Raw genomic sequence first — 25,280 nt, forward strand, 5'->3', positions numbered from 1 at the left:
AGCATGATTTGCGAGTCGGCGGCTGTCTTGTGGGTGCGCTTGGTGAGCGACGTACTGCTGGCGGGTCGCTTCGGCAAAGGTGTACAGGCGTCGTTTCCGTGATGGATATGACGTCGGTGAAATCTTGGGGTATCCCGGCATAAAACACGTTCGTGTTAAAATGTAAAACCCGAAAACGAAAACCCTAATTATAATGTGCTCTTTAGTACTAAAGATTGCTTCCCCGCTAGAAGACACTATGTGCAAGGATGCACCATTTACAGGCCGCTTGCTCCGTTGTACTGGCGTCACTTCCGTGACGGATATGACGTCGCTGAAATCTTTGTGTATCCCGGAATAAAACACTTTGGTATAAAAATAGGAAGGCACTAATTGCAAAATAAAAAAAGGACTGAAAGAGACTAAACCTTTAAAGAAACTGAACCTGTTTCATCGCCACGTTTGATACCAATTTCGTAACTTTTACACATATTACCTTCGCGAAACTAACGAGAACGAAGATCAGGAAAATGCAATACGAGCGCTGGACTTCGAATGCGTTTTTGAATTCGGCTCCTTGTCCTGTGCTTCCCTTGCTTTCCATCCTGGTTTGCTTCGCACTGCTAATACGCTTCACAGTGCTAACAACCTACTGACCCAGCATTCCGCTTTAAAGATTCAGAACTGCAATTTGATTCCCCATCTTTGAGAGCATTGTCAACCAACTAAAACCGCCACTCCTGAAAATGATCAACCCTAATCACAACATACTCTTAGTACTAAAGGTTGCTTATCCACAGGAAGACTCTTTGTGCAGGGGTGCAGCCTTTGCAGGCCGCTTGTTTCGTTGTACTGGTCTCACTTCCGTGACGGATATGATGTGAGTGAAATCTGTGTTTCCAGGAATAAAGCACTTTCGTGTTAAAAAAAGTGTACTTTCTGATATGGCCTTTCGGCGTAGATTATACTAAAACGACAAGTAGTAAAATAGCAGAAGTATTACAGTTTCTCGGAATGCTGACGCTCCCTGTTGACTACCGCAGGAAGGACCGGACAAAGGAACCCTTCCGTGTTGTACGTACGCGAAAGGTGTTTTCACTTCCACGTCTCCCGCATACGTGAATCCTCGAGCGGAATACAAATTTCTGTTTGCCCCGCACCCAACGGGAACCTCGCGATCGGCCGATATATCATAGAAGAGCCCTACGCCGCAGCTCCTTTGCGGGCCCGACCGGTTGTTTGTCAAGATCCGGCTTCACCCACGGAGGCGGCCGCCTCGTTTATTCTCTAAGGCGCGCTATCCTTTCCACTTCAATCCAACCCTTCTTTTTTGTTCATTTGATGGCGTTGCTGTTTGCGTTTGTTCTCTCGTTGGCCCGCGTCTTTTCCGTGCAACGCCGGCCCTTTACGCGGAATTCTCGTTTTAGGCTTTGTAAAAGAGCTGCGATCCGTTGGCTTTGTTCTCTAATGCTCACATCACATCCCTGTCTCGTTTTTACTTTTCAAACGCGTAGGGTCTGAGTTTCAGATGTCTTTTATTCATCATGCGTCATTTTTAAGCGCTCAAAGCTTTCGTTTTTTGTTATTGTTTCTTTTTTTTTTCTCCAGTACCGAGTAGAATTTTCTCCCACCTGCTCGTACTCATTTTCGGTTTTCAATGGCCTTTCGTTGCCTTTGTCCTGACCTGATGTTCTATTGTTTCTTAATAAAAACGGGTCAGTTCTTGCTTGTTTTTAGTTTTTTTATACTTTTTCTTAACCCCCCTCAATCAATGCTTTCTTACTCTTTGGCCGACACACTGCGACGACGCGCTTCATAAACTCCCGCGTTGTGTCTAAGCATTTTCTAACACTTCTTTTTGAAAGATCGTGTGCGGATGACCTAAGCTTCTTTTCTGTCTCGTTCGCGTATTTATGTTGTGACACAGTTTTTTTGCCGCACCAGTTCGCCGTTTGACAGGGACAAAATAAACGGTAATTTAACGCCTTCGAGTTGAGCCGCGGTAGTAGAAGCTTGCGTTCTGATCACGAATTTGCTACATCCCTTTATCTCTGCGTTCGTTCGTCTTTTGATACGCGAGAAATGACGAATTGAGCAGAAAAGCCGGTGGCGGTGTCCGTAGCAGCAGTTCGGCTGCCCCCTTATCGACAGTGGCGCCATGGCTAAAGGGCCAGCCGAACAGCTGGCGGCGCAGCGAAAAAAGGGAGAAGTACACACCATTCACTGCCGAATCAGGCGAGCCTCAGGAATGAAACACACAAAAAAAAACACTGCAACGAAGATGATTCGTCACTTAAGTCCCGAAGCCGGTGGGACCGCCGCGCATGCGCAGTGGGGGAGCGTGATGTCACAGCCGGAGCGCCGTGCGCACGAGAAAGATGGGAGGGGTGACGCACCTCCATCCGACGGCGCAGCAGTCATCAGCGGGCCAGGGCACTCCGCGCGGCGAGCCGCGGCGTCCACTTCCGACGCGGCAGCCGCTTCTGCTCCATGGCAGCACCCACAATACTGCTTATCCATTCTGCGCCACATCGTTCCAAAGCGTTCAATCGGACTGTAATGCTTTCCCACGGAGAGAAAGAGAGGAATTTTATTGAAATGAGAAAACACAGAAAGGTCGGCCTGATGGTAGCATATCTGGCCAGCTATTCTGTGTGTGGGAAGGGAAAGGGGACGAAAGAGCGTGGATAGAGGACGAGAGAGATGAAGATGGCGGAGAAATGAATAATGGCTATGTACAGAAGATGCCTATACTTATACTGTGCATGTGTTAAAGTTCAGCCGGACGGTCCTCACTGCAATATCGCTGAGGCCGCTGCTGCGAAGAAATGTCAGCACAGCTTTAAATGCCTTGTGGGAACGCTGCACGTGTGGCCAAAGTTCTAGCAGTACTTCTTCCGACACCACACGACAGTCCAAACGGGCCAATTATCTCGCTAATTGTTCGTGGAACACTCATAAAAAGTGGTTAGGTGACCTGTAATATTTTCAGGCGAGCTATCTCTCTATGAACAGGTTGTATTCGGATGCGTGCTTTCGTTCAGGCAGGGAATTAAGCTTGAAAACGAGGATGTTTACCACTTTGTTATTTTATTTCCTATCTGCAGTCACGACGCTGCCGAATGTCACCCCCTTTCCACCGGCGCCCCCCCTCCCCAACAAAAGACACGTTCCGCGTCGAAACGCTCTCTTCACCTTCTTGCCGGCCTCCCCTCGCGTTACTGCGCACACTTTGTAAAAAAAAAGCATCGAAACGTACTGCACTATAGTTTTCAGGAATCGCTGTACCCATACTTCATACTTATTGTATCCTTCTCTTGCTCATGTTATATACGGTATCTATATTGTCACGAAGCCAAGGACGACGCAGTTGTTTGGAAAAGAAACAAGTTTATTGGAGCGAACTTGTGCTCCCCTAACAACTGAAAAGAATACAGAGGCGGCGAGGCAGCGGTCAACAAAGTGACGTACGTGCGTCGGCGAGCGTCGCAGAATCGAATGCCCCGGCGTCTGCTCTGCAGGCTTTTTATCTTTCGGCGCGCGTGGTTCTGGAACCGTCGATTCGCATCGAGAACATTGTAGATGCAAGAAGATTATTCCGGGCTGTTCACGTAAATCGGAATGCTCTCCCTATCACAACAGATAACACATGCGGCACAGAAAGAAGGAATGGAACACGCGCTTCCCTTGGCACGGAGATAACACAGACCGGCGCAGCCGGGCGGCAAAAGCAAAACACAAATAAACAAACCCAATGTATGGTTCGCGGCATTACCCCCCCTCTAAGAGTGCATCGACCCGATGCTAACATAAGCGACAGTCCGAAAATAAAAATAAAAGTTCGTCATCGTCCGTAGAAAGGTTTTAAGCGAACCACGTGGACGACTTCGGGCCGCGTACGTCGTCGTGATGTGGCGGAGTCACCATCGGGGATCACTTCGTAGGTAAGTTGGCCAACACGTCGCAGAATCTGGTAGGGTCCGAAATACCGTCGCAGAAGTTTCTCACTCAGTCCGCGTCGTCGGATGGGAGTCCAAACCCACACACGATCCCCTGGTTGGTACTCGGCGTCTCGGCGTCGGAGGTTGTAGCGGCCGGCATCCACCAGCTGCTGGTCCTTTATACGAACTCGAGCGAGCTGGCGGGCCTCCTCCGCACGTTGAAGGTATCCTTGGACGTCGGCGTTGAGGTCGTCGTCTTCTAGATGCGGAAGCATGGCGTCGAGCATCGTAGTCGGTCGTCTTCCGTAGACAAGCTCGAACGGTGTCATCTGCGTAGTTTCCTGCGTCGCTGTATTGTACGCAAACGTGACATACGGGAGGACTTCGTCCCAAGTCTTATGTTCAACGTCGACGTACATGGACAGCATATCCGCAATCGTCTTGTTCAGACGTTCCGTTAGTCCGTTCGTTTGGGGGTGGTACGCCGTCGTTCTTCGGTGATCCGTGTTGCTGTAGCGTAAGATTCCTTGCATCAGCTCCGCGGTAAAGGCCGTTCCGCGGTCCGTGATTAGGACTTCAGGGGCTCCATGTCGCAGCACAACTTGGTTTATAAAGAACTTGGCGACTTCTTGTGCAGTCCCCCGCGGAAGAGCGGCGGTCTCTGCGTAGCGCGTCATGTAGTCTGTCGCTACGACAATCCACTTGTTCTGCGATCGTGACGTCGGGAACGGGCCTAGGAGGTCCATTCCAATCTGTTGAAAGGGCCTCGACGGGACGGTGATCGGTTGCAGAAGTCCGGCGGGTCTTGTCGGCGGCGTTTTTCGTCGCTGGCAGTCCCGGCAACTCCGAACGTAGTGGGTGACGTCGGATGTAAAGCGGGGCCAGAAGTACTTCGCCTTAATTTTTGCAATAGTGCGAGCTGTGCCGAGATGTCCGGAAGACGGGTCGTCGTGGGACGCTTCCAAAATTTCGTCACGAAGGTCTGCGGGGATGACAAGTAGATAATTCGTTCTTGTTCCGGGGCTGAAATTCTTCTTCACGAGGACGGAGTTTTTAAGGCTGAATGCTGGTAAGTTACGCTTGAACGCTCTAGGCACGGCGACGTTTCGTCCTTCGAGGTAGTCGATCATTACGCGCAAGTCGGGGTCGGCACGCTGCTGGGTGGCTAGGTCGCTCTCCGTAACAACCCCGAAGAACGCGCTGTCTTCATCGGAGTCTTGTGGTGGCGGGTCGACAGGGGCGCGGGACAGGCAGTCGGCGTCGGAGTGTTTCCTCCCGGATTTGTAGACGATTGTAACGTCGAACTCTTGCAGGCGCAGACTCCACCGCCCAAGACGGCCAGAGGGGTCCTTCAAATTGGCGAGCCAACACAGCGCATGGTGGTCTGTTACAACCTTGAACGGTCTGCCATACACGTATGGGCGAAATTTTGAAATGGCCCATATAATAGCCAAGCACTCTTTTTCGGAGGCAGAGTAGTTTTTCTCCTCCTTCGACAGACCACGGCTGGCATAGGCGATTACGTTTTCGCACCCGCTTTGTTTTTGGACAAGGACGGCACCCAAGCCTATATCACTGGCGTCCGTGTGTATTTCCGTGTCGGCGTTTTCGTCGAAATGAGCGAGCACGGGCGGGCTTTGCAGATGTTTTTGCAGCTCGCAGAATGCCTTTTCTTGGTCGTCTTCCCAGCTGAAAGGGGTGCTGTCTTTCGTCAAGCGCGTGAGCGGCTCTGCAATGCGTGCGAAGTTTGCGACGAAGCGCCGGTAGTATGCGCACAGTCCAAGAAACCTGCGCACGCCCTTCTTATCTTTCGGCCTTGGGAAGTTCGCTATGGCTGAAGTTTTCAACGGGTCAGGCAGGACTCCCGCGGCGTTGACGACATGGCCCAAAAACTTCAGTTCCTCGTACGCGAAGCGGCACTTTTCAGGCTTCAGCGTTAACCCCGACGTACGGATGGCCTCGAGTACAGACTGCAACCTTGCGAGGTGTTCGTCGAAAGTCCTAGAGAATACCACAACGTCGTCGAGGTATACGAGGCAGGTGTGCCACTTCAGGCCAGCTAGCACAGTGTCCATGACTCTTTGGAACGTTGCTGGTGCCGTGCATAGCCCAAACGGCATCACCTTGAACTCGTATAGGCCATCCGGGGTTATGAATGCAGTCTTCTCTCGATCTCTCTCGTCCACTTCAATTTGCCAGTAGCCTGTCTTCAGATCCATCGATGAGAAGTACCTCGCATGGCAGAGGTGGTCGAGGGCGTCGTCGATTCGTGGCAGGGGGTACACGTCCTTTTTGGTGATCTTGTTCAATCGCCGGTAGTCAACGCAGAACCTCAGTGTGCCGTCTTTTTTCTTCACGAGTACGACCGGCGCAGCCCACGGACTTTTCGATGGCTGTATAATGTCGCCGTTGAGCATGTCGTCGACTTGAGTCCGGATGGCTTCACGCTCGTGTGAAGAGACGCGGTACGGTGACTGTCGGGTAGGTCGTGCTCCATCCTCGGTTATTATCCGGTGCTTCGCCAGAGGTGTTTGACGTAACTTTGAGTTCGACGAAAAACACTCGCTGTAGCGACGCAGCAAAGCCAATAACTTGTTCCTTTCATCTTGCGGTAGCGCCGGATTCACGTCGAAGGGGTGCGGAAGCTTGAAGGTATCGTCGGGTGCGCGTTCAAAGTCGGCGACTGCTAACACGTCACTTGCTTGTTGCATTTCTTCGACGAACGCAATTGCAGCGCCCTTGTTTAAATGCTGGTACTCCTCGGTGAAATTGGTGACCAAAACGTGGGCTTTGCGCTGCTTAAACCGTGCAATGCCTCTTGCGACAGACACACCGCGGTCAAGAAGCAACCTTTGGTCACTCTCCACGATAGCGTCGACGTCGGGAGCAGCACCTTCACAGTGGACGGTGATCATCAAGCTTGCGCGGGGTGGCAGGGTGACGTGATCATCGGCGATCCTTACAGCTGCACGGTGTTCGGGGTTCGATTCCGGCGTCATGGAGTGGTCGCAGGAAAAAGTTATCGACTTCGTCTGCAGATCGATTATTGCGCCGTTGTCGGTCAAAAAGTCCATTCCGAGAATTACGTCGCGGGAGCAGTTGGGCAAAACGACGAACACCGCAGGGTACGTTGTGCCGTCTATGGTGACGCGCGATGTGCACGTTCCACTTGGCGTCACGAGGTGGCCTCCTGCTGTGCGTATGTGCGGACCATCCCATCTGGTCATAACTTTCTTCAGTTTAGACGCAAATGGTCCGCTCATTACGGAATAGTCAGCTCCCGTGTCTACGAGGGCGACTACGTCAAAGCCGTCGATGGACACCTTGACGTCAGACGCAGTCTTCCTCGAGTTCCGGGTTCGTCGGGGCGTCGTATCTCGGCTTGTGCGTGTTGGCGGTCGGGCACTGTGCGTCGTCGTTGTCGTCGTCTTCTCAGCGGACGTCTCGGTCAGGTCGGGTACGCGTCGCGGCGTATAGCTGTCGTCGTGTTCGGGAGTCTCGTCAGGGTTAGGTCGGGTCGTCTTGATGAGGGCATGTCGTGAATCATTGTCTTCACCGCGTCCTTGCGTCGTTGGAGGGTTTCCAGTTTTTCGCCGTAGAGCAACTTCACCTCCAGAAGTTGCTGCTTTTAGTTTCCCCCGCGTGGGCTGGGGGACCTTCCATGGGCGAAGTCAGCGTTGCTACGGCGGTTCGGCGATTGGTATGGGTAGGGCGACGGCGAACGGTTGAAACGGGCTGGTCGACGGCTGGTGTTGGACAGGTAGTGTTCGATCTCCGATGGGCGCTGGCCAGTTCGGGGGCGGGGTGCGTCGACGGAGAACCCTCGCAAACCGAGCCTCCTGTAGGGGCAGCGACGGTAGACGTGGTCGGCCTCTCCGCAGTGGTAGCACAGCGGACGATTGTCGGACGTTCGCCACACGTCGGTCTTCCTTGGGGCAGGGGGTTGCGCCGCAGGTGGTCGGGCCGGCGAGAGGGGACGACGGTACGGAGCCTCGTGACGATAGGGTGCAGGTGGGCGAGGGCGATGTACAGCAGCTGCGTAGGTCATGGCATTCGGCTCGCGAGGTGCTACTGGCGTCGTTGAAGTTCCCAGAGCTTGCTGCACTTCTTCTCTAATGACGTCGGTAAGAGAAGCGACTTGTGGTTGCGGCGGCGTCGGGAGCAGTTTCCGCAGCTCCTCCCTCACTATTTCGCGGATAGTCTCGCGTAGGCTGTCGGCCGGGATCCGCGTGCTGCCAAAGTCGTTCGCATTGGCCGCGCCAACAAAGTTGCGGTCATACTGCTTAGCACGCATCTCGAGGGCTTTCTCAATGGTGCTGGCTTCGGTAACGAACTCGGCGACGGTTTTGGGCGGATTTCGGACAAGTCCGGCAAACAGTTCCTCCTTCACTCCGCGCATTAAGAACCGCAACTTCTTTTCTTCCGTCATTTCGGGATCCGCGCGGCGAAATAGCTGCTTCATCTCCTCAACGAAGATCAAGACGCCTTCATTGGGGTGTTGCGTGCGCGTTTCCAACAAAAGGGCGGCTCTTTCTTTCCGCACGACGGTAGTGAAGGTCTTAGTGAACTCGCTTTTGAACTGAGCCCAGTTTGTCAAGGAGCTCTCGTGGTTTTCGAACCAAGTGCGAGCCGAATCTTCCAAGTAAAAGAAAACATGCCGGAACGTTTCTGCGTCGTCCCACCTGTTGAATTTCCGGACGCGCTCCAGTTTCTCCAACCATTCTTCTGGGTCTTCTGCGGGGGCTCCTCGGAATGATGGCGGTTCCCGTGGCTGCTGCAGAACGACAGGAGGATTGGCTTGGTTGAGCATGGTGCTGGTTGCTACGTTTTTCTTCTTCGTCTTCTCCGGTAGTAGACCAAACTCGGGTGGTAAATCTTGCACGCGGAGGCTGGCTCTTGTTGGACTGGCTTGGCGGCTTCCAGAGGTTGTAGTGGGCATGAAGGGTGCGTACCCAGCACCTCCACCAGATGTCACGAAGCCAAGGACGACGCAGTTGTTTGGAAAAGAAACAAGTTTATTGGAGCGAACTTGTGCTCCCCTAACAACTGAAAAGAATACAGAGGCGGCGAGGCAGCGGTCAACAAAGTGACGTACGTGCGTCGGCGAGCGTCGCAGAATCGAATGCCCCGGCGTCTGCTCTGCAGGCTTTTTATCTTTCGGCGCGCGTGGTTCTGGAACCGTCGATTCGCATCGAGAACATTGTAGATGCAAGAAGATTATTCCGGGCTGTTCACGTAAATCGGAATGCTCTCCCTATCACAACAGATAACACATGCGGCACAGAAAGAAGGAATGGAACACGCGCTTCCCTTGGCACGGAGATAACACAGACCGGCGCAGCCGGGCGGCAAAAGCAAAACACAAATAAACAAACCCAATGTATGGTTCGCGGCAATATATACGCCTGTCGTGCGCCGCAAAGGAGGAAGCAATCAAAAGAAAATAGTAAAGAATAGAGAGAAACCTCCTGGCTATCGATCTCTAGTGCTGGTAAGGTAAATTAATTCAGCCATTTCATACATTTATACCGCTGCAGTAGAGACGAGCACTTTCACTTCGCTTTGCCCGTTCAAAAGAACCAGATTGATTGATTGATTGATTGATTGATTGATTGATTGATTGATTGATTGATTGATTGATTGATTGATTGATTGATTGATTGATTGATTGATTGATTGATTGATCTTATTCAAAGAGAAGGCTCGTAGACCAAGGTGCGTTTAGATTTCATTGCGTACAATATCTGCTGGAATGCCAGCGGGATTAGCGAGTATCGACCGCACCACTTGTGTCATACAAACGACGCAGCGCTTCTTTTCAGCTTGACGTGAAGCATATTTAAATGTACGGCTAGTTTTTTTTTTTGTGTGTGTGTATCTGATTTCAGTAGTAAGCGCTCTTCAGCCAGGAAATCGATTGCTTAATGAATGACTGAGCGCTGCGACGACGAAGTCAGCAAGTGTTCTGCTAGGCCACTGCTCTATTTCAGTGTACTAGCGTTTTGGGGCTTGCTAAAATTTTGTTCGGGTGACTGCGTCTGCTTGGAGCAGAATCCCGTTCTTAGGAATTTGTAGAACTTTGCAGGCCTTGTTGTGTGTATTCAGATATGCGACGAAACAATTAAAAAATTTTCAAGGCAAGTGTAAGAATGTCAAACACGGCGAAACAACAGTATAAAATGCAAATAATGGCGGCTATCTTACCATGTAAGCTATAAAAACATAAAAAAATTGCCCCCACCTCCCCGAAGGGAATCGTGAGGAAGTGCGAATGCATTTCTTGCGCCGAGAGTACACGGCGTAGTAATTGTGCCATCGCCTTGAGAGGCGCAGTACCGGCGAGGGGGAGCTGTCAGGCGAGGGGAGAGGCGCGCGCCGAGGGTGAGTGCAAACCTAACGGGGGGAGAGGCGCGCCAGCTGCAGAGCATGTGACGTCACGGCGCGAGGAGAGGGGGAGCAGACGCAAAGGCGCCAGCGCGCGGTCACGTGGGAGTGTGACGTCACGGCGCGGGAGGCGGAGCGCGCGGGTCACGTGGGGTGTGACGTCGCTGCGCCGTTGCTACAGACGCTCCTCTCCGCTCCTCGCGCCGTTGCTAGGGGAGAGGAGGAGGAGCAATGCGGACGGCGGATTCAGGGTCGCTTATAAAGTGCATCGCACTTAAATTATTTATTAATTCACAGTATGGTGCCTTACAGTCTAATGGTTCCTGGGAATCGCAATGTGATTACACGGGGGAGTTTACGTTAACTCACTGGCGAATGCCAACGGATTTTAACTTTACCCCCCTCATAGCATCACCCCGTGCATTCGCACTTAACCATGGTCACCCTCGGGGAAATGCCTGGGAGTTTTATTACTGATGATGATGATTGAAGTGTAATTAATGATTTAAAGTGTTGTTTGTCATGATGCATTTTGTACACACACACACACACACACACACACACACACACACACACACACACACACACACACACACACACACACACACACACACACACACACACACACACACACACACACACACACACATTTATATATGAAGTATTATTTCGAGTTTCGAGTACGCGGGGGCAGGAGCAATGCGGACGGCGGAAGGTTCGGGGTCGCTTATAAAGTGCATTCGCACTTGCCCCCACCTCCCCGGCGGACGATTAAGGCTCGCTTAAGAAGTGCATTCGCACTTATTCCTGGCCAATCTCCCACGTGGATATGTGCCATGTCAGCGGCCAGGCAGCGCGCGCCCATCTCCCCCCGTTGCTAAGGAAGACGAAAAGCGCGCGCACCCGCAGCTGTTGCTATGCGGACGGCGGAAGGTTCGGGGTCGCTTATAAAGTGCATTCGCACTTAAAAAAGTACATGCGTGAAGGCAAAGGCGTACACTCTACTCTCTATGAGGGCTCGCACGCTGGTGCACAGAATAAGAAGGGAAAGGAAAAGCTTAGTTTCAAGTTTATTGTTATTATTATTAGAGCTCGGAGTACATAGCTGACCAATTTATTCTGAAATGGAAACATAAGCGAGAACCAATTTCAACTTTCGGAATAACTTTTTCACCTTTTGCGTACGCGGGTACGATATTGCTTTCTATCCTCCTCGCGTGCTGTCATCTCGCCTGTTCTGTCATGTCGCGCTGTTTTGTTGCGCCGGCTTCGCAAACGACTATACTAAATTGCCACAAGGGCTGGAACGAATTCAATTTTGACCAACCCGCCAAGAATTTCGACCTTGCAACTGCACCTGGGCTACTCGCATCCACCTTCCTGGTGCTGTAAAGCCTTGTTTTATCCGCATGTTCACGATTCCCTAACTGTTAGGCAAATACGCTGCAGAGGCTTTAAATACCATCTCCCCGCGGTATGTCGATCCGAAGCCAAATCTTCCCCTAATTCTTTGTTAGGTCTTTTTCTCACCCGTCACATCTCTCTTTCTTCTACAACGTCATCATTTTCTTTTTTCCCCTACTTCATCCTTTTTTTCTCTCTCTCTTCTTTTGCCATCGAGTGCAGTCGGCGAAACTTTTCGGCGAACGTTGAAAATTCATTCCGTAACCATCAATTCTAACTTGAATTGTCGTTAGGATTAAAAAATAATAACTAGCGTAAGTCGGCCCTCTCCGCGTTTCGCATGTATTAGCAGGGGCGGGTATAATTTATCTCACTTTCCCGAGCTGCGTATCGCGACAGTTTTTACTCTTGTAAACGACCCGGGGGTCGCTCTTTCGAGTACGTTTTCCTCTTCCGTTCAGATGTCGAGCTTCCGCAGAGAGCTCCCTCTTCAGGTAGTTGGCGCCTTTTTTTTTCCCTCTCTGCCCCCTGCTATTTTCGCTTACAGTTTTGCGCCTAGTGCGTTAATCGCACCCCATTGCACACCCCGCGCGCGTTTTGCGCAATTTTAAGCCCGGAGCTGTTTCTGCGAAGCTCACCGTCAAAAGTTTGGGAGCGCGTTCGCGCGGGTGCGTTCAGCGCGGGAAAGTTAGAAAGCAGGAATAATGTCAGTACTTTAATTAGGACTGACGCCACGTGAGCGGAACGCTTACCGTATAGCTATGCTCGAACCATGAAAGGAAGGGTTAACGCTAAAAACTGAGCATTACGCCACTTATTGTCGTCGTTTGAGCGAACGAAGGCACGGCGTAACTGTTGCCCTTGTTAATTTCTCGGGTAGCGTGCGCATTAGGGGTGCAAAAAATAAATGTGATGTTCACCGCGCTCGATAGAACAAAACTGGTGCGCTACTCATGCTTCCGACAAGAGCTCGTGAGTTCTTTAGGTCGTAGCTCATTGCCCGACGCGTGCGAGACATCATTTAGATGGGCTCATTGACTTCAATGACATTAACGTGCATTGCTTTCGGGAGGAGAATACTCGGGGGCTGCTAAACTAGGAGAGGACAGAAACCAGGCACAAGCGTCGTTTCCTCGCATTTTTATTCAAACACTGAGAGGCGGATCAGTGGGCGCGTCTCCGTTTTAGTCTCATATCCGTACGAGGTGTATTGTATGGTTTAGCACCGATCGCGATGACGCACCATGTTGGCACACCAAACAAATGAAGCTTCGGAAGCAGAATCAGTGAGTTCAGCATTGGTTCGTCTTCAGCGGCAGAACGCTTTAAATTTTGTTCCACGACCGCGGGAAAGGCACCAATTGGCGTCGGAAACGTCCTTTGAATGGAATCGATATGCAGGTTTCCTATTACAGCAGCAGCTGTGAATACCTTATTACAGTGAGTGCTCTCTCTCGACGAGAGTATGTCGCCGTACGTCCGTCGCCGTCGGTTCGTCTACTATATCACGGCGCATGGGCTGCAGCGTAACTTTCTAAGCTGCAGCGTAACTTTAAGAGTATGCGTATGGAAGAAAAGGTGGACAGGTCTAAGAGCACAAATTGGGCAGTAGGTCTAGTCGGATCCCACCTGGCGCGCCATTCTAGGCCACAGCCGCCATGGCTCAGATTTGCACGGGCTAAAATTTACTCAATCCCAAATACAGCTTAGCCTTGGTGGCGTATACTCTGAAATCCGCAGGCTCATACTGACCCCGTGTCACGCCGACTCACGGTCACGCATCTTAGGACAGGCAACTGAGTCTCATGGGTCAGGGAGTTTGGGTCAGGCTCAGCCTGACCAAAACTCCCGATGTTACGCTGGGCTGGCGCTCACTCACAGTGAACCTCCCGCGTGTGTCTGAATACAAATGAGTTCGAGTGACTCTGCTCTGGTGACTCTGCTAACTATAACTCTGCTAACTATGACTCTGCTAACTATAACTTTTTATGTACATGTGCGGCCAAGTTTTGCTTCACTCTTGCGTGAGCAGCGGATGCCCCTTCGCGCCATGGTCAACCAGCCTCGCCTGCCAGAGAGACGGAGTGATGTTCAGATGCGGGCCAATGTTGGGATCCGATCACGAGCTTTGTGTAAAATGTTGGACTATCATCTGCAGAAGGGGCACCATGGAGCACCGCGTGGGTTTTGGAAAAGGTTGGGGGGATGCCCTGTGTGTAGCATGTTAGTCGGCATCAGCACAAGCAGGTTGGCCCCTCTCGCCCTGGAATGGTAGTGTGACCTGCACCGTGCACTTCGCGAGAAAAACTGCGATATACATCCACGAACGCAATCACAGGTTACATCGGAGGAGGCTGTTTGGGGACGGTGGTCGGCTCCCCGTGAGCAGTTGTACAGGTGGACGTATGTGCCCGCTCATTGTAAACCATCGTCTCCTAGTCCCCAAAGAGCAAATGATATGGGCTCTTTTTCCACACCCCCCACCCCCACACAGACTAGCAGGACAGAGACAGAGACTACACGATCAGGCCGACCTCTCCGTGTTTTCCTTACATTCAATAAATTACTCTCCCTCTCGCAGAACTAGCAGGGCGCTAGGGTGTATGATGGGTTTTGCGAGCAGTGTGGCGTGCATCCGATGGATGAGGACGGGAATGCCGCCTTTGGGATGTACGGTGGTGTGAACCTTGCGCTTTATGCAAGAAGGCGGTATGCAAATGTATAAACGGAACGCCGGGAAGGCAATGTCCGAGTGTATGGATGGTGCTGGTCAAGTTCCGGTAAACAGTCGTCCCGGTAAGCGTAAATACCCTCACGTTGCCGGCCAGACCCTCATTCCATTGGATCAAGGATAATTTGATGGATGTTCATGCTGCCGAGAAGGGTGTGCGGTGCTGGTAGCCCTTTACGGTTAAGTGGTCCACAGGCGACTTGTGAGCATCTGACGATGGTTAAGGTTGCACGCGAACGCGCTGTGGGGACGGCCACACGCCCATGGCTGTGTGGAGAGAGGGTATAAGGCGAGGGCAAAGTATTTAGGATGGCAGGGAGAGTATAGAAATAAAGGGTCGGCGACTGCTGAAGTGCATTCAATTCTACGATGCAAAAATGTCACAAGCCACAATCGCACCGCTATCGCATACCCCCCTCCATCGATTGCATTGTTCATTCATGCATCTAGACGGGCACCACGTGATATTGTGCACGTGCAATACTTCCGGTGAGGTAGCAGTTCTTCGTTACCCACGCATGACCACTGGTGTTCGGGTAGGAAAAATCTCAAACGGTCAAGCGGCCGTAACGTCTCCTATTACATACCCGCCGGCACCATCACTAATGAAATGCTTGCGACAGTTACCTACACAATAGTTCTTTAATAGAAGGGTTATGTCCTCGTTTTAAATAACGTTGAATTTAAAGAAAATCTTTATTTTTAGCCACAGTGAGCGATAACTGTCTGCAAAGAGTTCTATCGGGGGACCAACGTAGCCAGCAATATAGAGTGGATTAGTGACATGTATCCGCAATCGCAAGTGGTGCATCTGTCCCTCTTGTTAAATGGACTATTGCACGACTGTCAAGGCACGCTCAGCCGCGTGCCGCGTATCTTCGCGAATGTGACTAGCATGCGCAGACGATTCATTTTCACTTTATTGACACCATGTATTCACTTGCTTCGTTCACTTCACTTCCTTCTTTATTCATTTTATGCTATCACTTTCTTGACATAATTCTTGATACGCACTCAACAATCCAAAAAAGACACGGCCACGCAGCTTTTCTTGCAAACGTTTGCAAAATGTAGTTTTTTCCCGTGCTATAACTAACAGTTCGCAGCGAACAACGTCGTGCAAGCCCAACTTCGTCTTGCATGACCCACCAAAATCGTGACCCACCAATGCAAGCTCTAACCGGGATCGAATATCAAGACGACGATTACTTACATGTTTTTATTCAAATAAAACCATAGTTAAAATAAACGCTGATAATGGACACAATGTAATTTTGTTATAACGGTCAGTTACAGCACATGCTGACGATCACGGAACGATCCGTTCTTATTCCAGTTAAGAAAATGCTCTAAAACCCGCACTATCTGCTACAGTGCATTGTCTCGAAAGGATAAAAGTCTTACAGGAGATAGGGACTGTCCAGATAAATGTTCACTACCATATTTCCGCGAAATAGTACCAAACGATCCTAGTTTGGTACTATAGCCAAACTAGTTTGGCCTAGTGCCAAACTGTCAAGGACAGGTCGGCGACTGTGTGAAGTAACTTACAGGGCCTTCGGTTCCAGAAAAATATACCCGAGCGCAACACTAGTGCATTACTAAATCACACAATCTTTTTTCGTCCTCTTCTATGCGCTGTTTTGTTTCCTTTAAAGGGGCCATTAAGATAAAAAAACACTGTCTATTTCAGATATCTAAATTTTAGTACCTCGCTTATTGGAATCACAGCTCTTTTGTAACTTTTAATGGAAATTGTCAGGAAATATAAAAAAAACTTAATATTTTTGGGTGACGCGACATCACCCTTTGCCAGTTCTGAATGGTTTATCGCATTATGTAGAGAAAAAACTCACCCTATTCTCAGCGAGCAGTCTTCGGGTGTATTTGGAGGTACCCAAATCCAATTCAAACGCCCTTTTGCTCACAGAACCACGAGAGTCACCTATTGTGATACTGCGGCTAAGAGAAATAACTCGGCTCCTGTTCAGAATATTCACGCAACACGCCCACCACCCACTAGCAGATGTATTGACATAATGCCTTTTACCGCCATAAAATATTTTGGTCACAGTTAAACGTTAAGCCAGAGTCCTTCAAAAGCATTGAAGGACTCTGGTTAAGCTTATGGTTTGAATTATTTGTGGCCCAGAAACCTATGATATGGCCTAGAAAAGTTTGACAAAAACTCTTTTTCTTTCACTCGTATAACTTTCGTGCTTCAGACGTTTTCCAGTAAAACATTGGTTGACTGTTTTCTTGATTCTTGTTCTTGCAGAGGTGTTCAGCTCACTCATGGTCCCCGATCCGAGCGTGAAGGAGACACTGGGAGGTGGAGGCGTAGCGGCCATTTCGCCATCGCGGGCAGACATTCACGTCACCGTCATGTTCAACGGAATATTCGCTCTCACAGGTGGGCTGAAATACTTTGACAAGCCGCTAGACCGCGGTACCTGACAGCCCCCTCTCCACCCCCACCCCCATCCCTTAAAAGAAGAAGGGAAAGAAATAACCAACGTGGCATTTGATAAAGTGCTGAGAACGATAAAGAAGGGGGCCTATTTGAAGCTGAAGCAACTGCGTTTCTGATCATTTGTAAAAACAATGCGACAGGGCGAAAGCGAAAGAGAGATATTTTTTTCTGTCAGAATACCAGCCACGGTTGCCGGAGCCGAACCCGTGACCTCGCGCTCAGCTTCACGGCAGCCGTAGCCAGTAAGTCACTGCTGCGAATTCCCACACAAGTCGTGTGTACGTAAAAGGCGGCCAAGCTGTAATACAAATTCGTTGCTCTGTCATTACTCATTAGAGCTACTATGCCCGACTTCTTTCTCAATTCGTAAGGGTCAGTGCCTTTAAAATTGTTTTATATATATCTGCGTGGTGAGAGAGAAAGGGCGGAGAAGGGAGAGACCACACTCCCCGTCTATAGACGGTTCTCGTCGGCTGCTGGTTATCGCTAATCACTCGTTCTGGCTGTCATATTTCCTTCCTTTCAGATGCGAGAGATGTCGTAGTCAAGCTCAGCCTCCTGGCTGGAATGGGCGGCGAATCGACGGTGGTCGCGACTTCCGAGATAACGCTTCCCAAAATCCATGTGGTAAGCACAGTCCATCTGCTCCGTTTGATGCACGTTAGGTTCAAGTCATTGTAATGAAATGATGTCATGGGCTTGCACATGCTCGAGACATCGCGTGGATACCTGAAGGGATCGTGTGTACACCCCATGTGTTGGAAAAAAGTGTTGGAAAAAATCCGAGGCTAGTTGGTAGCTAGCCTCGGATCATGGTACCTACACACACGGAACATTGGTCAAGAAGCTGTCTGCCAAGTTAGGCTTACTGCATTCGCGATTTTCGCCATTCTTACTTCAGTAAACACGCGCTGTTCTATGGTGTATCTGACCAGCTCTGGACTCTGGATTTTTCGCAAAACCAAGAGAAAGCCTGATGCCTCTATCCGCAGCACTTTTCCGGATGTTCAACTGTTGACAGGATACGTTTGTTTTTTGCTATGCGGACGCACATCTAAATAGCAATGATTTCGGTGTGCTTGAATGCCTTTGATGCGGTTCTCGCACATCATCAAATGGTAGGCGGCTTCCTGAATGAATAAGCAAGCTCCAAGGTAGATATATGTGCCGGCATCCTGATAAGGTATTTAGAACGCTGTTGTACTCTTTAGAGGTGCGTGTAGGCGAAGTGTTGACTGGAGCCCTGATTTCTTGATGAATGTGTTTCAATTGCAGTCTCTGAACACAGCCAGCGTGAAGCTGACCTTGTCGCCGGAACAGCAGCCGCTGATGGTGGCCGGAGAACTGAGTATGCGCCTGACTTCCCCGGACGGCAAGCGGCACATCGAGGGTCCCGTCATCGTCAGACCGACTTGCAACAGTTGAGTTTAGCACGCATTGTTCAACCGAAAGATTTCTTGGTTGAACCGATGGCGTCCTGTCAAAAAGACTGATGCATTTCCCTGTGTACCGGTTGGTCGACCGTAAAGCTCTGATTAAATCCCTGGATACACGGCGCGCGCGTGAAACCGGGCTTCCATTGTGTCGACATGGATATACTCGAAAATCGCGAAAAAGGAACGGTTCTATAGATAAGACAATACACGCATCCATCACGAAGAAGGAGTGCAATAGTATTTCTTTATCTCATCAACCGCGTATCGGTGTACATTTAATTCGTTCGTAGATGCGTTTACTTAGTGTGCAAACAAATCGTCGCATGGGTTCGCTCTTCGTTTGTGATTTGGGTCTTCGAGGGTTTGCCAGACGCACCTCCAGCGGACGTTTGACGCACCTTTACTTTTCGTGTTTCTCTCAACTTTCTCCTCTTCAAGCAAACAAAATAGCTTCAAGTCGCGACGGCTAACTTCTACGCAGGAGTACCAGGTTGGGAGGCCAAAATAATGAAATAATAAGCAAGTGCTCAGTAGCGCATTTGCTTAAATGAACCATGAAAACAACATACAACTTTTCTTTATTCCAAATGTTGGGCCTCTCCCACTTCGCTTTAATTTAGTTCGCCTGGAAACGTTGCTGGGATCACTGAACAATCAATGTTCAATGCGGTGGGTTTTTGCTGCGCCATTTTATGACGTTACAAAAGCCCTCTGACGTACTTTAGAAAGGAGCCAAAACGGACAGTAGTGCGCTGCCTCGTCACCACCATAAAGAAACAAGAAGTTTGAAATCGATTACCAAACACAGTAAAACATAGCTGGGCGTCTCAGAGCGAGATTGCCTACGCTGCGTGATTACCCAGCCGTGGACTTCGTTCTTGCTTCGGGCGATGAAGGTGGCCAGAATTAAACAACTCAAGCTCACCTAAACCCTAAGCATCCCAGTGTCTCGCAATTTGCTCGTCATTCTTTTGATTTCAAAACCAATCACTCTTGCTAGAGCCACTAAAGGAAAGGCGCAAATCTACCGCAGCTAGTAAAGCCGCTCGTGGCGTTAACCTCCGGTGCCTCCAATCTATGTTTATTTCCGTAACGTTATTTTATTGGAGCCGTTTGCTAATCGCCTTACCGCCACAAAGCAACTTTATTTTTCTTCTGAAACGCTGTGCCCTCTAGCTTCAATCACAGAAAACTATTTCCTTAATCGGTTAATTTCGCTGGCACAGCCTGCAGTGCAAGTTAGTCGTATCGCGTCAGAAGTAAAATACGGCAAAGTAGCCTGAGGAGCAAGCTTTTTGTTCTGTTTTTCTCACCATAAAACTTATTTGATATAAGTTGCCGGTAAAACTGGCCTGAGCGTTACGTCATCGCTGGAGAAAAGTTGTATGCTGTATGGCCCCTCTAAGCAAGAAAGGTCGGATTTTGCGACTTTTCGAAAACAGTTTTAAACAGCGTGTTGTATTTCTCCTTCTCTGATCCTTTCCCGGCAGTCTTTCAAGCTGTGTTGACAGCCGAGACGTCCAACTCCGGGTTCGCCGTGCTAAACGTTAACCAGGACGGCTCAATATCCTACCAGGTAAGACTGCTATTTTACCTCCGTTGTGAAAGACAGCTTTATGGCAGATCAGTGCCAGTCGTAGAAAAATAACTAAAAGAAGGTTTAATTCTTTTCTCTAACAATTAGTGTGTGCGCGCTGAGGTCTGTGTCCAACACGTAGTCTCCTCTACGATTAGTTCCGCCAATACACTTATGGCTTAAGCAGCGACGGAATTATTGACCTCGATCCGCATCAATTTGTGGGAAATTTTTATACGTGCAATATTTATTACTTTCACGTCATATGGCTAGAACCAAAAGCAAATTGCAGGTGTTTTTTTTTTACTTCTGCACTGCGAATTCTTACTGGTATACATGTCTCTTTCATCCAGGCGTACAAAGATTAGTGTGTTCTTGCTTAGTGTGTTCTAGTGTTTTCATGGGTACGATAAAAACTTTGTTAAGGCATTTTTTTTTACCGAATACAATGTAAAAGAAATAAAGTACAAATCTACTTTTTCTCTTCACAAAGTTGCCATTGCACGTTTTCACTTCATGATGAAACTGCTGCTCTATTCTTCTAAGCAATAAAAAGCACGAAACTTGGGCAGTTAAAGAAATAGGAGACTGAAATAGAGTAAGTGGCGAGCAATACCGTTAATCGGGGGCACAGAGCTTGATTAAAAAGTCGTGTTCAGTGCCAGCGACGAGGAAAATAGTTCCACAGGATAATGAGGACTCTGTATAGTAAACCAAACGTAGAAATAGAAATCAAATGACGATGAAACTTGTGCTTCAAGTACAAACCAACAAATTCCAAGGTTTAAGAGGCAAACCTTCATCTGAAAGCATGCAAGCGGAAGTTGAAGAGAGGGCTGTACAAAGCAGAAAAAAGCCCGCGGGTAGCTTAGCACTAATGCAACGTGAAAGTGCAAATGGGTCCGCACCACGTCTAGTCAGCGAAACGTAATTAAGCCGAGAAACGGCGTGCAGCGTTAACGGTGGTTAAGAAACTAAAAAAGCGTTCACGGCTAATGGCAAGAAGGCTGGAGTAGACGTTAAAATAAAGCTATGAAATACAAAACGGATAGTGCCAGTGTTTCCTTGTGCTGCAGTAACGCAGGAAGGTCCAGAATCAACACGCCACAACTGCTGTTCCACACGCAATTCTTGGTGCCTGCAAAGCGTGCTCTGCCGCAAATAGAGTTACGTTGCGGCGAAGCTGCCTTTAGGGAGAAACAAAACTACGAGCAGGGACTGCCGTTCGGGAAGTTTAATCAAAGCTCAACAACAACAACAACAAAAAGTCCTGCAACGAAAAAAATCGCACCGAAAGAGTACTGGCAGATGTTTGTTTGAGCTTGTTAATTTCAGACGTCCCATTACCACTGCGGTAACGAAACAACGTGCAACTCAGCTGCGAAGCTCTCCCTGTTTTATTTGATCATGTCTCCACTCCGCGGCTGTGTGCGAAGAGGTGGATGGGGTGTGTGGCTTTCAGGCCTACGCCTCCGGAATGAACAATGCCCCCATGTTGGTAGTTCTGGAGACGGACAGCCCGGCCGACAACGAGGTCCGCACCATGGCTTCGTCGTACAAGCCGCCCTTCGCGTACCACTGGGTGAGTGGCTGTGCTTCGCCCGCTTATTACAGCGAAAGCCTTCTTGAACGTACCGAAGGCGTCCTACCAAAAAACTAATGCACTTCCCCATAGACTGGTTTGTCGACCGAAAAGCTCTGATAAGATTTTTGGACACACGGCGTGCGTGAAACTGGGATTACATTGTGTCAAAACGGTTATTTGAAAATCGCAGAAAGCGAAAAGTTTCTAGATAAGACAATACATGCACATATCATGACGAAGGAGTACACTAGTATACCTAATCTTATAATTACTACGTATCGGTATACATTTAGATCGTTCGTATATGCGTTCACTTAGTGCGTGAGAAATCGTGGCATGTGTTCGTTCTTCGTTTCTGATTTGGGTTTTCGAATGTTTGACGATCTATTGGACGCACCTCCAGCGAAGGCTTTGACGCACTTTCGACGCAGTTTTGATGCGAGGAAGCGTTAGCGCTTCTCTCATGTTGGTTTAGGAAAGGGTGGTAAAGTTTTACTGGATCACTAAACCTGCGTTTCGGTAGGCAGATTCGCAGTTTTAGCAACAGAGTCTGAAACTTCGAATCATTTTGCAAATATGGTACCTAGAATCAGCGAGAAAAGCCCGCCAGAAAGAATTGATTTGATTGATTGTAGGGTTTAACGCGCCGACGCAACGCAGGCGATGAGGCGCGCCGTAGTGGAGGGCTCCGGATTAATTTTGACCACCTGGGGATCTTTATCGTGCGCCGAAATCTCGTACACACGGGCGTTTTTGCTTTTCGCCTCCATCAGAAAAGCGGCCGCCCCGCCAGAAAGAAGAAACTTTGCTGAAATGATCAAAGCGTTCCGCCTCTCACCACAACGTCGTGGGTTGAATTCGTGTCTGTGGCGTGAGCGTGCCTTACTGAAGTGGACTTTGAAAATACGTAACCTCCAGCACGCCAGAAATACGCGGGAGATCTTAATGAATTTAGAGCCTTTCACTTTGGCGCGCTTATAAAATACGTGTTTATTGCGCATGCGGCGCTTTTAATTGGCAAATTTCGTAGATAGAAGAACTCCCAAATGGTCTTACGCTTTCGTTTTTTCCTCCTGTTCTGTTTCGTTAAACTGTAAAGATGTATTATAAATACCGGTGACGTTAAACATGTTTCAGACGCTAAAATTAGTCGACTAAGACGATCGTTTCCTTACATTATCCAGCCTGCCTCTTTCTATTAAAAGAAGACATAGCATTTTCATAATATCTTCAAGCATGTTTCCTTTGTTTCCAGGATATCATAAGGTAATTTGACCTGTACAGAGTTTTTATTATAACGATTATACATGGTATGTCTGCTTTGCGTGCGTGTATATCTGAGAGCGGTGTAGGCATGTAATGTGTGTGTGTGCGTGAGTGCGTGTGCGTGCGTGTGCGTGTGTGTGTGTGCGTGTGTGTGTGTGCGTGTGCGTGTGTGTGTGTGTGTGTGTGTGTGTGTGTGTGTGTGTGTGTGTGTGTGTGTGTGTGTGTGTGTGTGTGTGTGTGTGTGTGTGTGTGTGTGTGTGTGTGTGTGTGTGTGTGTGTGTGTGTGTGTGTGTGTGTGTGTGTGGTTATATGTGGTATCATGTGTATGCGTCTGTGGTGTGTGTGCGTACGTGCGTGTGTTTGTGCCGGCCCGTATTTTTTGGCACTGCCATGTGGGTCATTGTTCGAGCACGTTCGCAAGCCATTCAACAACAACAAAACAGATGCGCTGACTCTATGAAGACCCTTCCACCCGCACGGACCGCTTTCGTTGCTCTGCCCAAAACTTTCGCTCGCATCAGCAAAGCAATTCATACCGACACGTACGCCCTCTTTACTTCCAAGGAGAAGCTGTTTCCTTTTGACCTTTCTTGTGTGGCGCTTTCTTGCTGCTCGCAGAGCGCTAAAGGCGCTCCCTTTCGCGCATCTCTGTACCACTGTGACGGCTAAGCACGTTCCCATGCCGGCAGCGCACATGAAACAAATACAATCCGGGGAGATGTGATAGCGACTGACAAACAAAGCAACTTCAAAAAGGAAATGTTTCCGCAAAGGCTGCGCTCTCAGTACTAACGTCATTGCTCTGTTTCTGGAATGTTTCCGATTCGTTCTGATGATATCTGTAACTCTGTCGTCGAATTTCGTGCACATTGACGGTAAGATAATGCGTAAAGTGAAAAATTTGTCCTTAGGTTTCCCTAATTTTAAATATGTGCTGAGTGTAAGCATCAGCTCATTAGTGCACGGCTAAGCACCTCACTAAGACAAATCACCTCACTTGCTCACTGCGAGTTGAATATAATGCCGGCCGCTGAGGCGCCCCGTAAAAGATAAAGGAATCAGAAGCCATCTGCGACGGCTCTTGGTGGGATTCCGCATTTATCGCTAGAGACTTGTATTGATGAACTGCCCGTCACTCCCTGCTCTCCGTCCCCCTCATGATGATCATTGTCGTCGTCATCGTCAGTCTTCACTGCAGGACTAAGGCCTCTCCCAAAGATCTCCAGGCCACGTCTATGGAGTGCTAGCTGAGTCCCCCCCCCCCCCCCCCTTCCCTAGTCTCTTCTAAACCCTTCCACTCCCTCCGCCCTTTTCGGTTAGGAGGGCAAATTGCCTCTTTCCTCTGCCGTCCCCCTCCTCTCTTTACGGTACCTCCCTCCGCGCCATCTTAGCCTCCCATAAAATCCACCCCACTTCTTCCGTTATCCCCGGTTACAAGGTCAAATGACCTCTTCCTTCTCGCGTTCCTCTTTCTCGCCGTTTCTCCATCCGCCCCTCCACTCCCTCCACATCCTTGGTAGAAAATTCAAATTGTCACTTCCCGCCCTCCTCTTCTTCCCCTTCCATCCCCTCACCACCACTTCTCTCCCTCCTCCCATGCTCAGCTTGAATTTCAGATTGGTGCCCTACTGCGGCAACATGGTTACACCCGTTCCCGCAGACCAATACTATCACAGCTACCGACAGACCAAATCTGAGCGACAAGTCTAAGAAAGCTCATCGCGTCTAAAAATCGACGGGCATCCCGTAGTTGTGTAGAAAAAGGATGGGCACATTTTACGCGTGTTGTATGGGAAATACATAATTTCGTTAACGCTCTGGAGGTAGCGGGCGCAAGAGACACACGAGAATTATGGCTTTTATAATTAGTTTCTCGTGCATCATAAGGGAACTCTATAAATTGCCTCGTTATTGCAAAAGCGGCGCGGCATTGCAAAATCTGCCCTGTTGCAAAATTTTGTAGCTAGAAAGGTGACCCTTTTGTAGGGAGTTCAAACGCTTTTTTTCAACCTGAAGCCAGTTTACCAGCTTTTTCTATTTATGTGCACAGACAGTTAAGACACAACCGTATAACGTGTGGAATATTGCAAAGTTTTTTGTCATTTATTGAAAACTGCTGTTCCGCTACACTTATTTGGAATCAACCTGGTATTGTGAGGTCTGGCTATATGACCTGGCCAATTTTAGCACCAATCACATGCGTCGTCGTGTTTTCGAAATGACCCCGAAAACTCTCTCTACAGGATTTTAACTCCTCTCCTGGGTCTCGCCTGCCTGGAAATAAAAAAGGGAAATATTGTCGTTTTTTTTTACCATGTTGCGACATCCGGATCATCGTTGTCGCAATTTTTTCTTTCTCTTAAATTCCTGTAATTTGCAGTCCCCAAAGATTACAAAATGATGGGCCCCACATTTCTTTTTTTTTGCATCGCATGTATAGCCGCTGCCATCACTAGATTCACATGCTATAAACGTTTTCCCGGGTAATGATCGCGCCTCTCAGCA

At 49.2% G+C, this 25,280-nt stretch overlaps 1 protein-coding gene across 1 annotated transcript in view; it reads left to right on the forward strand.

Moving 5' to 3' along the window:
* The window catches only part of Sog (chordin short gastrulation), a 327,634-nt gene that overhangs the window by 276,433 nt on the left and 25,921 nt on the right, over positions 1-25,280 (forward strand). The window contains exons 8-12 of the mRNA XM_077677340.1: positions 16,718-16,852; positions 17,439-17,539; positions 18,188-18,332; positions 19,839-19,924; positions 21,387-21,506. Of these exons, the coding sequence (XP_077533466.1) occupies positions 16,718-16,852; positions 17,439-17,539; positions 18,188-18,332; positions 19,839-19,924; positions 21,387-21,506 (587 nt within the window). The remainder of the gene's footprint in view (positions 1-16,717; positions 16,853-17,438; positions 17,540-18,187; positions 18,333-19,838; positions 19,925-21,386; positions 21,507-25,280) is intronic.

Source organism: Haemaphysalis longicornis, unplaced genomic scaffold, assembly GCF_048455015.1.
Source record: "Haemaphysalis longicornis isolate Haplotype H1 unplaced genomic scaffold, Haemaphysalis longicornis Haplotype H1 scaffold_7, whole genome shotgun sequence".
NCBI lineage: Eukaryota > Metazoa > Arthropoda > Arachnida > Ixodida > Ixodidae > Haemaphysalis > Haemaphysalis longicornis.